Source organism: Brachyhypopomus gauderio, chromosome 10 (genome assembly GCF_052324685.1).
Source record: "Brachyhypopomus gauderio isolate BG-103 chromosome 10, BGAUD_0.2, whole genome shotgun sequence".
Lineage (NCBI taxonomy): Eukaryota > Metazoa > Chordata > Actinopteri > Gymnotiformes > Hypopomidae > Brachyhypopomus > Brachyhypopomus gauderio.
The window spans coordinates 17,194,431-17,208,346 of NC_135220.1; the positions used below are offsets into that span (position 1 = coordinate 17,194,431).

The window sequence follows — 13,916 nt, forward strand, 5'->3', positions numbered from 1 at the left end:
ACCTCTACACACTTACCCCAACACCCACCCCTACACTACTCTCACACCCACACCCCACAACCAAAACTCCACCCCCTACACCCAAAACTCCATCCCTACGCACCTACCCCCACACCACTACACACAAAACCCCACACCCCTACTCCCATACCTCTACACCCCCACCCCAAACACTCCACCCCTACACCCACAATCACCTACCCCCCAGCCCCCTACACCCCCACCCCCCTACTCCCAAACCCCCATAACCCTACAGCCCCCCCCACACACCTTGCTGAGACCGTATCTGCACCCTCACTAGACTGCCACTTTAACAAGCTGCAGAACCCAACGAGTAGAAACCCTACTCAACAAATAAAACAGGTCAGTGTGGAAATAAATAGCTTCCTGACATATTTATTTCTCTGGTCATGAGGAACTGGGGGAGGGGCATAATACCCATGGCAACCTAAATAGCACAAAAACAGATCTATTTCAAAAGAAAAAAAAAAAAAAAGCACATGGATTCCCAGGAGTCTGCTTCACCTAAACATAGACATTAGAGATCAGCGTCCTTCTTCAGTGGCAGGACGCCGACGTCTCTCTAGAGGAACGCAGAGCTGTGCACTATCTCAACGATCAGCTTATATCAAGGCTGTCACTCAAACTGCTGCCACTCAAAGTGACTGGACCTCCAACACGCTGGATCACGGAAGGCTGAGTCGTCTCTACCGCACTCGTCTGACATGAAGCGAAGAAAACGCCTTCGCAAAAACAGCTACGTGCAAACAGGGTGACCGTACGTTAGTTTTCAAAACACAGGGAGCAAGGGGCGGGTGTGGGGCGGGGCCTGTTTACATCACCACTTACAACACTTTTATTTAATAGACTTGTTTACAGCACCAATTACAATAACCTTCAGAGCCTGAACAGTCAAATGATCATATTGCAATCCATTCAGCTGTTTACAAATAAAAAAGAATTACCAAATGTAGTAAGAGAACATAATGTATATTTGCATGTCATAGACTAAATGAAAGTCCTTTGCCATAAAAATCCACTATTTCACTTGACACCTTTCAGCTATATGCAGACACTACTGCTTAGACCTTTCAGAAATATTCCTGGAGAGCTGTCTGTTTTAGATCCAGCAAAGCCATTTGAACAAGTCATACAGTGCACATGTGTGAATCTAGTATAGTCTAGTATAGTCTCATGCAGATCTCCACACAAACTCTGCCCATTACACATACATTCTGCCAAATTTGTTTTCAGTTCTTATTTTGTTGACTTACAAGCCTTAAAAAAAGCATTTATTCTGAGCATAGGTGGGGGGGTGAATGATTTATGCCCAGTTATTTTGTCGCATCTTTGCTGTAGTTGCAGAAATAAAACAGGGTGACCAGCGCTTGTGCAAAGGGCGTGTACATGATCGACCAATTGCATGTGAGAGGGCGGGACCTATAGACAATCATCAATCCTTGCAAACCTAACGGCACAGCCATCTTCTACTTGAAAGCCATTATGGGAGGACTTCAGATGTGGGCCCTTGACCATGACGCTGCACACAAGCACGAGAGATCACACGAGTCAGGAGTGATCTGCATCGTGTCTGCCCTTTTTGTTGCTATAATCTGAACGAGTGAATGTCACAGCAAGGCTGGTGTGCACAGAAGCCCCGCCCCCTCTGCTCCCGCCACAGCAGCGAAAGACTTCCTGCTTCCTGTTTGCAGTCAGGCTTCTTGCAGAGGAGACGGACGATTACGCAAACACTTACGCTCGTCGCCACCCTGTGATTTATGAGAGAGAGTGACAGATTCCAGTTCCACACGAGGCCCCTCTGGGTCCCTGTCCATCCTTTACCATGTGTGTTTGCACATACAACCCCACACACACACACACACACACACACACACACACAGAGGCTTGATATACCGAAGCTTACACTGCTCACTTCCTCAAACATATCAGCATGTTTATGTTTGATTATCAGTCTGATCAGTGGTCTGATTACAATCCTCAGGCTGGGTTTGGGGCCGTGCGCAGGCCTCCGCCCTCCGCTACAGCTCCGTACATGGGCGGCCCAGCCTGCCGTTGTTACGGATGGCACAGAGCACAACCGCACTCTTCTCTGTTGCCAGGACACTATGATTCACTGCGCCACTGTCCCCACGGTAATCCCAGCCCTGGTGGTTCACGCTGAATCGCCTCACAATCAAATCAGATTCCCTTCCACCATCGCACCGCAGGTTCTCATTGTCACCGGTGACGACACTCATCTCTAACATCCCAGATCATCAGCAATTCAGGTGTTTTGGTGATCAAAGCCCTGTTTTCGAGCCTGCCTGCCCCTCTGGGGCGACCTTGCTGTATACGAGTCTCCCTCTCAGCAGGTACAGTAAGTCAGGTTCCTGTAGTTAATTGCAGTGCTATGAATAGCTGCTCTGTTTGGCCTAGTTCTACAGGACTGGAGAAAGTAGCCTCACCTTCACTGACTACGCTGTGTGTGAGTGTATCTGTGAGGGAGAGAAAGCACACGTGTGTATATGTGTGTGTGTGTGCGTGTCTTTCAGTCTGTGTGTCGTCACTTAAGCTCAAGGCCTCGTTCCTTCTCTCCTCTCCCAAGGGCACGGCGCTCACCAACATTCTCACACCATCACAGGATCACCGCTCAGCCCATGACATACATCACCTTCTCTGGGGTTGGGGGGGAGGCTAACCCCACCCCCCAGCCACACGGTAGAAGAGGAGTGCTTTTCTTACACAACGCTTGACGCGTGGCCTCCATGCCAGATGGAATAACGGCGGCATTCATGGTTCTTCATGACGTCGTTAAACGGTGTCGCGTCCACAGACCTCAAACACGAGCTCTGATTGGTCACACCAAACAGAGAATCTTCATATTTGGGTACTACTGCCTGGACGTTCCTGTGTCATGTCCAGCCCCACAGGGGAATTCTGGGTATAATCACTCTTTTCTTGCTTGGCCGCCCACCTTCCTGTAAGCCTCTGTGACCGACACCACCATGACTCTGTTTATTTTCTCTTCTTGTTCCCCAGACATGACAGAGGTGTTTTTCCAAGTCTCTCGTGAGCCAAACGCAACAGCTCAACAACACAACTCCACTAGTTCACGTGACATGCGCTCGGTTCTGGGAGTGGAGTGTGGGAGGTACCCCGGGGTCGTACCACCGTCCTCCGAGTCCAGGACGGAATCAAGTGTCTCCGTTTTGACATCCTAGCTTATACACAAGCATGGGGGGAGGGGGCTAAATACAGCAGCACATATCAGCAGAGATGGTCAGCAGGAGAGTGAGACAGCAAGAGAGAGACAGCATGAGAGAGACCGCAAGAGAGAAACAGTGGCAGACAGACAGTGAGAGTGGATCAGAAAGCCATTCTGTAATGACCTATTTATCATGTAGTAATTAAAACTAGGAAACCATCAGGCCAAAACAGGTATAATAGGCCTCAGATTAATGATCAGAATGAAACCAGTTTTATGAAGTTTAGCTGCAGTATTAAAGCTTTAATCTTTACAGATTTAAAGTGATAAATACTGACCGGCAGCAGGTCTCAAAGTGATAAATACTGACCTGTAGCAGGTCTTCTCAGCACAGCTGCCCTTAAGGGAACACTCAGGCTCAATAGCCTGTAAAATAAATATTTCTTTTCTTTCTTTCTTTTTTAGGTAAAACTAAACCTTCTATCAGTTCTAAAAAGAGATGTTTTGAAGAGAAAACTCTTCCTATACCTGATCAATGTGAAGTGTCTCGTGTGCAGTGTATGGTAGCGAGTTTACATTGAGGTGGTTACATGCTGGAACAGGAATGTAAAAAGTCCCCGCCTACTCTGAGCGTGTCATCTTGAGCTTAGCCAATCATCGCCCCCCTATCCTCCTGTGCCACTCCTCAACCTCTCTTTTCATCTTCAGGGCGGAACAGAACAAGGCGATCCGGCCGGCCTACTTTTCTACGCTTAGCATTTTTTCGCTCAGTCTCAGGCTGTTGGTGTATATGTCAGAGCCTTTGCCCCCTCACACATGAAAGTGCACGGGGGGGGGGTCCCTCGGGGTTAATGACATCATCACCGTGTGCCAGGCCTCGGGGCGTGTACGATCACCCTGGGCTGTGCCTTGTGACCTTGTAATGCATTTACTACCCCTATTACACACCCACATACACACACACACACACACACACACACACACACACACACACACACACACACACACACACACACACACACACACACACACACACACACACACACACACACACACACACATCCTGGTACCCTCCCTACCCTTTGTCTCCATCTGGCTCACTTTGAAGTTCATCTCACATGATCAGACACACAATGGCAGCTCTGTTTGGGATCTTGGAATGAGTAAATCTTCTTACTGCAGAATCAAGTCATTGGTTAGGGAACTGGTCTTGTGACCAGAGGGCCGTGGGTTCGATTCCCAGGCCTTAATCTCAACTTAAACGTAAGCTTCTCTCAAGGAAAGTCAATTTAAGTGAGTGTCTTTCAGGCTCAACTACCACTCTGATCCAGGTTCGGGACTCCGTCACCTCTCTGATCTGTGTTCAGAAGATGGAGACACAGTTCTTGGGCTCTTCCTGCAGGAACCCAACATTTGACCAAGCCCAGACCAGTGCATACTCACTATCACTGTATCACCAGCAGAAAGAAATCATAGCTTGAAGGTTTCAGCAATTTCTTAAAAGAACTTTAGTTTAGTAATGTCCTAACACTAAAATGGATTTCAATTCAGTAAAAAAGCAGAAAGTGTTAAATGAATCACTGAACAGTACACACTAACATGTAATCATATATAATAACAGCTATATAACTACTCGTCATGCCCAGGATCAATAGAACAATCACAGGAACATGTTTTAAGATGACCAAGTCCACAAGTCCAATTCCAAGGTGTTTTGTCAATATAATTAGTGCATGAGCTTCAGATGGTACATTTTGACTCTCTCCATCTCCACCAACACCTTTCTCTCACCCCACCTGCCCACCCACACCCACACCCCTCTGACATGAACACAGGTAGAAGGCCGTGCTACTCACTGTGTGTGTTGGATCTCTTGCTCAGGTTGTAGTGCGTCTTCAAACTCTGGACCAGCTCCGTAGTGAGACGGTTCTGAAGAGTGAGATGGTTCTGAAGAGTGAGACGCCTCTGAAGAGTGAGACGCCTCTGAAGAGTGAGATGGCTCCTGAGGCCTCAGAGGTGGCGTGCACTCTCCTCTTCGTACATCCCTCTCTCCTCTGAGCTGGGCTCCGGGGTCAGCCTGCTCCTCGTCCCCTGATCCCTGCGCCTCCGCTCTGGGGAGACTCTGCCGCTCTCCTCCTCGAGGCTCGGCCCGTGTGAACAGGAACAGGCTGCCCAGGCGGCGGAAGAAGCCTTCTGCAGGGGGCGCCGGCGTGCTGGTCTCCGTGGCGGGAGGCGTGGCGGAGGGAGGGTCGCTCTCCGCATCGCCTTGCACGACGCCCTCGCCGTCTGGAGCGGCGTCTCCGTCTACCGTCCCGTCCTGCTCCGAGTGCTCCAGTGTCTACACGCAGTCAGCACACACACACACAAACAAACACAGACGCAGAAAGAGAGAGAGAGAGAGAGAGTGAGTGAGAGAGAGAGAGAGAGAGAGAGAATCAATACAGCCCAGTAAGATCGCGGAGCTGTAGTGTGCACTAGTGCTAATCGCGAGGACTACCTAGCTCCTGGTGGCTCCACTGTTTCGGCAGCCACTGTCTCTGAAATGCTAATGCGAGAGAGACAGCAGGCTGTTCCTCCTGCTGCCTCCCCACCCCCTCCCCTGACAACACCAGCCCCTCCCCTGACAACACCAGCCCCTCCCCTGACAACACCAGCCCTGCCCACTGCAATGTTAACTCCTTCAATGCCAACAGCACAACAGCTACCAAGACACATTCCACTCACCCAGACCGAATCCAAAATAGAGAATCAAGACATTCTGTAATGTAAATAAATTAGTGCTGTTAATTCCAGGTGCCGTAATTAAAAGTCCTCACCAGGATTTTGCTCAGGCTTCCTAGATTGTGTTGATTCCACTAATTTTACCTGGATTGCTAATTAGAAAATCTAGCAAGCTTGAGCAAAATCCTGGTGAGGACTTTTAATCGCGGCACCTGGAATTGACAGCACTAAAATAAATCTAAAGAAAAATGGTACCAACATACATAATAATGTAATCATACAAAATGTGAGAAAACCACATTTCTAATCAAAGGTCAGATGTTTCATTTTCATCAAAATGATGAGCAAGGGTTCTGAAGCATGAACACGTCCTCCCTCCCATCATAACTAACATCTAGATTAGCCATCTAGATTAGCCATCTAGGTTAGTGATCTTGGATATAACAGAACACGTACAAGTGACTGAATCAGATATATTATACTGCAAAAGAAAGAAAACATATTTATGCTTAATGAATAAACAACCAATAAAACGCCTTCAGAGCTTTGCCAGTCGTGTTTCTGCAGGCCTCCCTGTAGTTCACACAGGAGTGAAAGGACTCTCTGATCCGAGGAGATCTGAAGATTAGCGTATGTAGGGCACCATGCACAGCTGTTATCCCAAGAACACACACAATAGGGCTCCTACAGAGACCGGAACAAGCCCCCCCTCGACCTCTGACCCCCATTCAAAGCCGACAGCAACCCTGAGGTGGCAGAGCAGCGTCGTTCAGCTTTACAGTAACAGGAGTGGAGGCCCACAGGATGCAACTGAGCAGCAAAGTGTTAAGAAGAAAGAAATAAAACAACACTCAAGTGGCAGGAAAAGTGGGGCCTGGTGGAGCAGCCTTCCTGGGCTCACGTATGCCCGGGCTCACGTCCGCCTGGTCTCACGTCTGCCAGGGCTCACGTCACCCCTCGTCTGGAGGAGTTTCTCCCACCTCCACCACCAGAGCTCAGCCCAGTTCGCATCCGTACTTTATCCTCATCTCGTGACACCCCCCCCGTCTCTTTCTTTCCCTCTGCTGTTTCAGCAAGGAAAGTGTGCGGATACTGGAGAGGAAGCTGATGAGGGAGGAGAGGTCCTGTCCCACTGACCTCAGCCCTGATGACCACATTCCCTGGCTGTCAAACCCAACACCCTCTGAGAAAGAGCAGGCCCTGCCTCGCTTTCTGCTACAGTCTACATACAGTCTATATACAGTCTATACCAGGGCTATTCAACTGGCGGCCCAGAGCTCTCTGCCAAATCTGGCCCGCAGAAAAATATAGTTGAATAGCCCTGGTCTATACAGTCAACGGGGACAAACCAAGGTGAAGGAGGGGAAAGAGAGAGGTCAGGCGATGCGCTGGCATACACGGCCCAGCCCACACACACACACACACCCACACACACACACTCTCTCACACACACACACACACACACACACACACACACACACACACACACACACACACTCTCTCACACACACACACACACACACACACACACACACACACACACACACACACACACTCTCTCACACACACACACACACACACACTCTCACACACACTCTCTCTCACACACACACACACACACACACACACACACACACACACACACACACACACACACACACACACACACACACACACACACACACACACACACACACTCTGAGGACTGGAGCTGAGGTATAAGCAAACCACACAGGCAGTTGACCAGCCAGAGATGGACCCCAGTGGTGGGCTCCACAAACAGGACTACGTCAGGCCTGCCAGTGCAGCAGTGTGTGAGATGTTACAGCATATGTGTCTGGCAATTGTGAAGAGGCTCTCTAACAGCTCCATACATGGAGGACAGCTGCTCAGGCACCATTTACTGCCCTCCAGCTCCAATTCTACCTAATGACACACACACATACACACACACACACACACACACACACACACACACACACACACACACTCTCTCTCACACACTCACACACTCTCTTGTTCTCTCTATCGCTCTTGTGCTCTCTCTAAAACACATACACACTTTCTTCCTCCCTCTCTCTCTCTCTCTCTCCCTCCCTCACACCCACACACACACACACACACACACAGCACAGAGGTAATGGCAAATGGTGATGGAGATGTAAGCAGACTTCAGCAGGTTTGACTGACACTCACAGTGTTCGAACTGTAGAGCTTAGCATACAATGTTTTCCATCATTATGTAAGTACAGACAGTAACCATGGATACAAGTACTTTTTTCTAAAGTGTGACGTCTTACTAATTAATGATATAATCCCCCCCCCCCCACACACACACACACACAGCTCCTGCAGAGCTTCTAAGCAGCCCAAGGGCTACATCTTATGCAATCGTTCTCATACAAATTTAACAGCCTATGCCACAAATCCCCTGCAAGACCTCTCCCTGGTGGGGGCCTGCTGGTGAGGGGGTGTGGTCAGGGCCTGTGGTCTACCACACCTGGGCTCCTGGGGCCGGGGCCAGGTCCTGTTGGAGCATGAGCAGAGTCTCCTCTGTGCCGAGCTCACTGCAACCACCGCTGTCCTCCTGCTCATCACTGCTGAGGCAAAACAGGAGGAGGTGTGACGATCAGGAGATGAGGCAGGAGCTACACGCCACACCCTCTCTGGACACGCTACAGTAGCAAAACCTGAGAACCTGCCTCTGAAACAAGCCAATAAAAGAATTAAGCAAATAAGTAATAAAATAGTTAAGTAAATAGCTAATAAAATAATTAAGTAAGTAGGTAATAAAACAAGTGGCTCACTGTTAAAAGTGAAATTCTGAGATTCTCAGCATAGGGACAGAAAATGACCTTTCCCTAACAATGACAGTATACCGTATAACTCCACTACCACCAATACAGCAGCTGCCCCGTTTAAGATTTTGTAACATTTTTGAGTTTGAAGACCTTTACACTGTTCGGGGAGTCTCAGGTTCCTGTTTTTCAGGGTATAGACTTGAGGGACTCTGAAGGGTTGAAACACAGGCAGTGACAAAGCTAGCTGACCCACCCTCCAATTGTAAAGCTCACCATTGAGTTACTCAGGATATAATGAGTACTTTACCCCACCATCTCCTACTCGCCATTAAACAGGACGCTCCCGCCTGGTTTTTTTGTATTGCTTTGAAGTGTAATTTTATACCAATTGCAGGTTACCAGGATGTTGTGAATATGAGATGTGACAGGTGTTGGCTGGTACCGCCTTCTAACGTACGATATGCAACATTAAAATGACGTGTGTGCCGCAGGAAGGAGCAGGAGTGAGACGGATTAATGCGGATTATAATCCACACAGGAACTCACCGCAGACCAGCGTTCAGTGCACAAATGTACACTGCATTACGTGAATAAAAGGTACCAAACACCTTCAATCGTTAAAAAAATGAGTGTGCGCACGTAACGACTTCAGATTACAGCCTACCCATGATCAGGCACTATATCCGTCTTCTCTTGATCCAACGATTTACTTCTCGAAAAGAGTTTGAAAAAGTTTCTTGTGAAGTCCTCATGCCACGATCTTTGCCTTTTTAATCCCGCCATTGTTCCTCGACCAGATAAACCAGGCGCGTCTAATAAAACGGAGAGATCAACGTTGTTTTTACCGTTACATTTTTAGTAGAGTCTGGCACGCAGCCTGCGACCGTGGGCGCTCGGTACCACGTACTGGTGCCATCCACATCAAGCTTGTTGGACGCCACAGACCTTAAGGAAGTAAAGGAGGAGTTACACGCGGCCCGTCCATTCATGCGCGCGCTTGTGGCCTGATCCACCCCGGAGAACGCGAGGAGCTGTGCGCGGACGGGTTCGGTTCCCTGCCGATATTAAGTCATTAGAGACAAGTAACTTGCGGGTTAGGTGGAAACTGGACGTTGAAATCGCCTCTGATGGATTATGTGGGATGCAACCGTATAGTTTATGGACTACTTAAACTATGTCCATTAAGGATGTCTAAAAATACAAAGAGAAATATTAACAAGGGAATTATGTTCCCGTTGAAGAATAAAACGTTAGGAGGAGTAAATTATAGCCTGCGGCGCTCGAAATGTCATGCAAAGTTCTGTCCCGCAGATCCGCCAGTCTGATAACGTCTGATAACCACAGTGCAGGACAGTGAGGTAGTACGGACCTCACGCGCACTCGTACTGCTGTTACACGTTAGTCGTTCTGTGCAAACCACACACGTCTACCAAAACTTCAGAAAGTTCATGAAAATCAGAAGCAGAGGTGCTATAACACTGCGATGCACGTGAATATCCCCATCCAACGTATGATGCTGCATTCTGTAATATATAATATATAGATAAATGCTTTTACCAGCTCAGAATTTCTAATATGGCAGACATCATAATATTCTACAGCTCTAATAGTGGAGTTGGATGAGAGGGACCCTCTTCCTCCTCCAGTGCAATTCGAGGCCATTTAGAGACGCAGAGTATCTGAAGGCTATTTCAGTGGCGTCTCGCCTGCTGCGTCCAGCAGTGTTCTCATACCTGAGGCGGATCAGGTGTCAGCTGCCAAGGTATAATGCGTCCGTGAACCTGGTCCGTGAACCTGGTCTGTCGTCTCTGGTGCAGTGGCGCCATCTGCTGTTCGATGTGTAAATACTGCGGCGCTTATGAGTGAGACTGCTGCGAACTAGGAGCACGTGGCATTTATTTCCTTCCTAAAACTTCCCGTGACTGCACATGCGCCTGCCAAGTTTTTTCTTTAAAGGAAAAGTTTGCATTTCTGCTTCGTCGAAGATTGTTATTGCATGCAAGTATGGTGTAACATACTGCTCAGATATAGTGTAAAGTTACAGTATTAATAGGAAATAGGCAATATTTTAAAAAAGGGTCCCTATGCAACCAAAATAACCCAGCGAGAGTTTTAAACCTTAAAGACACAAATGACCTTTTCACACATGACCTCTCCTTTGAGTAAAAACGCAAGTTTGACTAATTACCTCGTTCTAGTAGGTCATTAACATCTGACGGCTGCGAGCGTGGACCTGCTTAGTGTGTGCAGGGCTGTTTCATACGGGGAAAGGGGAGCAACTAACATTGAACAGATCCAATATGGATAATAGCTGTAATTTTGAACAGAAACTCTCTGAAATAAAACATGGCTATTCATTCATAGGAAAAAATGTACAAATCACCAAGCTTGGCTCTGAGCGAGACCAGTTTTAATTGCAGGCATAATTATTAATTACAATGCTGACAGCTAACCACCCAACCAGTCACAGACAGAGGAAACAGAATGGGTGTAAGTTAATTACCTGTTTATTTGAACTTTAATAAATCTTAATGCAAGGCTTGTTCTCAGGGAGAGTGGTGGGCTTGTGTGACATTGTGCACTGCCAAGTGAGAGAGAGAGCTGCCATATGTCTGCCCGAAGGAGGGATCATATGGCAGTGTGGGCCCACGCCCCTGCCCCTTGGCCCCTGACCCCGCCCCCTGACCCGCCTCTCCTGCCTGCCCCAGCCCACCTTGCTTTATCATCCGGCTGTTCCACAAAGCTTCCTACACATCGGCATTAATTCCCAGTGGTTGTTGTGTCCAGCCACCGTGCTCCACTTCGAATGCTAATTCCTCCAGTCCCAGCACGCTTCCTTTAAACTCCGGTGGCATCTCCCACCAATGCCTTTCAGAGGCAGGACACACGTGGGTCTGTATCGCGACACCGAGGAAGAAAGAGATATCGAGCAAACTATCGCTTTAGAAATATGGCCGCTGAGTCCCTGGAGACGTATTTGTTAAGCGAAGAAAGGGGGATGGAGGGAGACTGACTGTGAGCTGTGTGTCCCTGATGGAGACACCTGCGGCTGCATCTGAGGACCACTGAAGGATTCCTCTGCGCTTTCAGAGCACATCATCATTCCTCAAAAAGAAGCGGGGGGAGTGAGGGAAACGTGCGTGTGTGTCTATGTGTGCACGCATGTGCATGTAAGGATGGATGAAAACTTCAGCTTTGACATCTGTTGCACAACACACACCAAGCCGGAAGCCATATGTCCACCATTCGTAAGAGCCTGAGGTCCAAGGGCCACCTAACCGACTAAGAACTATTAGTCCCCCGAGAGCACCAGGCCGGCATAAAAGAGCAGCCACGATATTATAAATGCAGGACTACATTTTCCAGAGCAAATCATCCATCCCTCGGAGTATTGCTGTGCGCGTCTGGATTTCATCAACGCCAATGCCCCCGAGCTCGGAAGAGAACGCACAGTTGTTCAATTTTACCCTGGTGACAATGAGAAGATTGTTTTTCTTGAGCAATCAATCTGTGTGTGTGGCACAGCTAATGAAAACAGCTCCAGATTCCCGGATCCGGAATCCCCCCCCCTTTCGCTCTCACCCTCTCCTCTCATTCTGGAGAGCAGGGAACCTTCAGCTCTCCTGCTAGTCCACTGCAGCATGCACATTTGGGTCAGAGACACACGTGCTGCACCCAGATGAGTGCATAGTGCCTGGGTGAGTGGGGACAGGGTGCAGGTTGGGCAGGCGTGACACTGCTGCCTGGGCAAGGTTATGTGAGGCTAATTGTCAAGTATTACAGTGTGTGGGGGTCACAGGGCAGGAGCTCTCTCTGCTCAGGGCCTGGCGGCATGTGCTTGCTGTGTTACAGCACGCCAGATTCTTTCCACATGCTAGCATTAGGGTTATTCACACACACACACACACACACACAAAACTACCACTGCAGTCATGGTAATACAGATAAAATGGGCAAAGAAGACGGAACAAGAGAATTTCCCAGAATCTACTGGCTTCTAGAACTTGTGAGAAGTCACAGACTAAACCCCCCCCCCCACCACCACCACCACCACCTTTCTCCACCCCCCTCCCCCAACACCACCTCCAACCCCTGGCCTGCCCCACTTTGCCTGCGCTCTGCTGAAGCCCGGAGCTGATCTTCACATGAAAGGCCGTAATGTTTGGCAGGTGCAGTGGCGGAAAAGGCAGTTGGGCTTTTTTTTTTTTTTTTTGCTTTGGCACGATTAATTACCAGCGCAACGACATGCAGCAGGCATAAACACCCTCTGGGGAGTGACAACTGGCCACTGCTCACAAACGCACACTTTGCAACTTTAAGCAAACTACTTAAGGTCCATCTAATGACCCCAAATGGCCAGTTTAAACACTCTGCAAACAAACCTACACTGCCTGTAAGGCTGCATAAACATGTCGTGGAGCTCTTAAGTCCCGCAGCCCCGATGTAGGCTGACACACTCTATTAGAGCGCGATTAGCTGTACTAGATGAATGGCTGTGTCTCTAATAGGGTCATGATTAGGTGATTTACTTGTTTCATAATAGCAATCATACACTCAGTCAAGAGTCCGCAGGGACACTGCGGAACTACACACGCTCTGTGCCAGAACAAATGTGTTAACAGGCCAGAGACGTTTTACAGTGTATCTCAGAAGACAGTGTCCATCCAGTCACGTTCCGTTAATACTCTTTAGAGACGATACAGAGTGATCCAGAAACACAGCTGAAATAACTGAAGGTTTCTCAAACAAAGATGTTCAAACAATGTGAGGATTTTAAGGTTGTGATATTATGATATCATCCATCTCTAAAAAAGAGTAGTGAGACAATTCTGGTTGTGAGTGTTGTCTTCAAGTGACAACAGTAGGGGGCACACTTGTGCATAGAAAGAAATTGATATGATATTGGCTGTAATATTGCTATTTACAGGTGTCCCAGTGTGTCTTTTAGATGCGACATATAGACAAACACCAACTTAACCTCATGGGTTTTTGTAAATGATGTGCCACATATCTGCATAGATTTGTGTCTACATGATAACAAATCTTGATAAAACGTCCCTAGCCTTTTAGAATACCATGGAAACCAAGGGCTGTAGGGTCAGAACTACAGCGATGGTTCGTATCAGCATTTTGTTTCTGTTTGCAGACAACACTATCATGTACATGGATGGTTTTCTGGTCCTTAGCAG

The 13,916-nt window shown here is 48.2% G+C and overlaps 1 protein-coding gene across 4 annotated transcripts in view; it reads right to left on the reverse strand.

The window, feature by feature from the left end:
• Nucleotides 1-9,712, reverse strand: part of LOC143525755 (uncharacterized) — a 30,000-nt gene extending 20,288 nt beyond the window's left edge. For 2 of the 4 annotated variants that reach the window (XR_013133728.1, XM_077020048.1), the window contains exons 1-3: nt 9,392-9,712; nt 8,427-8,526; nt 5,062-5,543 (exon numbers count right to left, since the gene is read on the reverse strand). Coding sequence is in view for 3 of the 4 variants with exons in the window: in XM_077020048.1 (XP_076876163.1) it covers nt 5,062-5,543; nt 8,427-8,526; nt 9,392-9,510 (701 nt within the window). In the remaining variant the exon portion in view is untranslated. The remainder of the gene's footprint in view (nt 1-5,061; nt 5,544-8,426; nt 8,527-9,391) is intronic. The other 2 variants (XM_077020047.1, XM_077020046.1) reach the window with 2 other exon arrangements.
• Nucleotides 9,713-13,916: the final 4,204 nt, after the last annotated feature.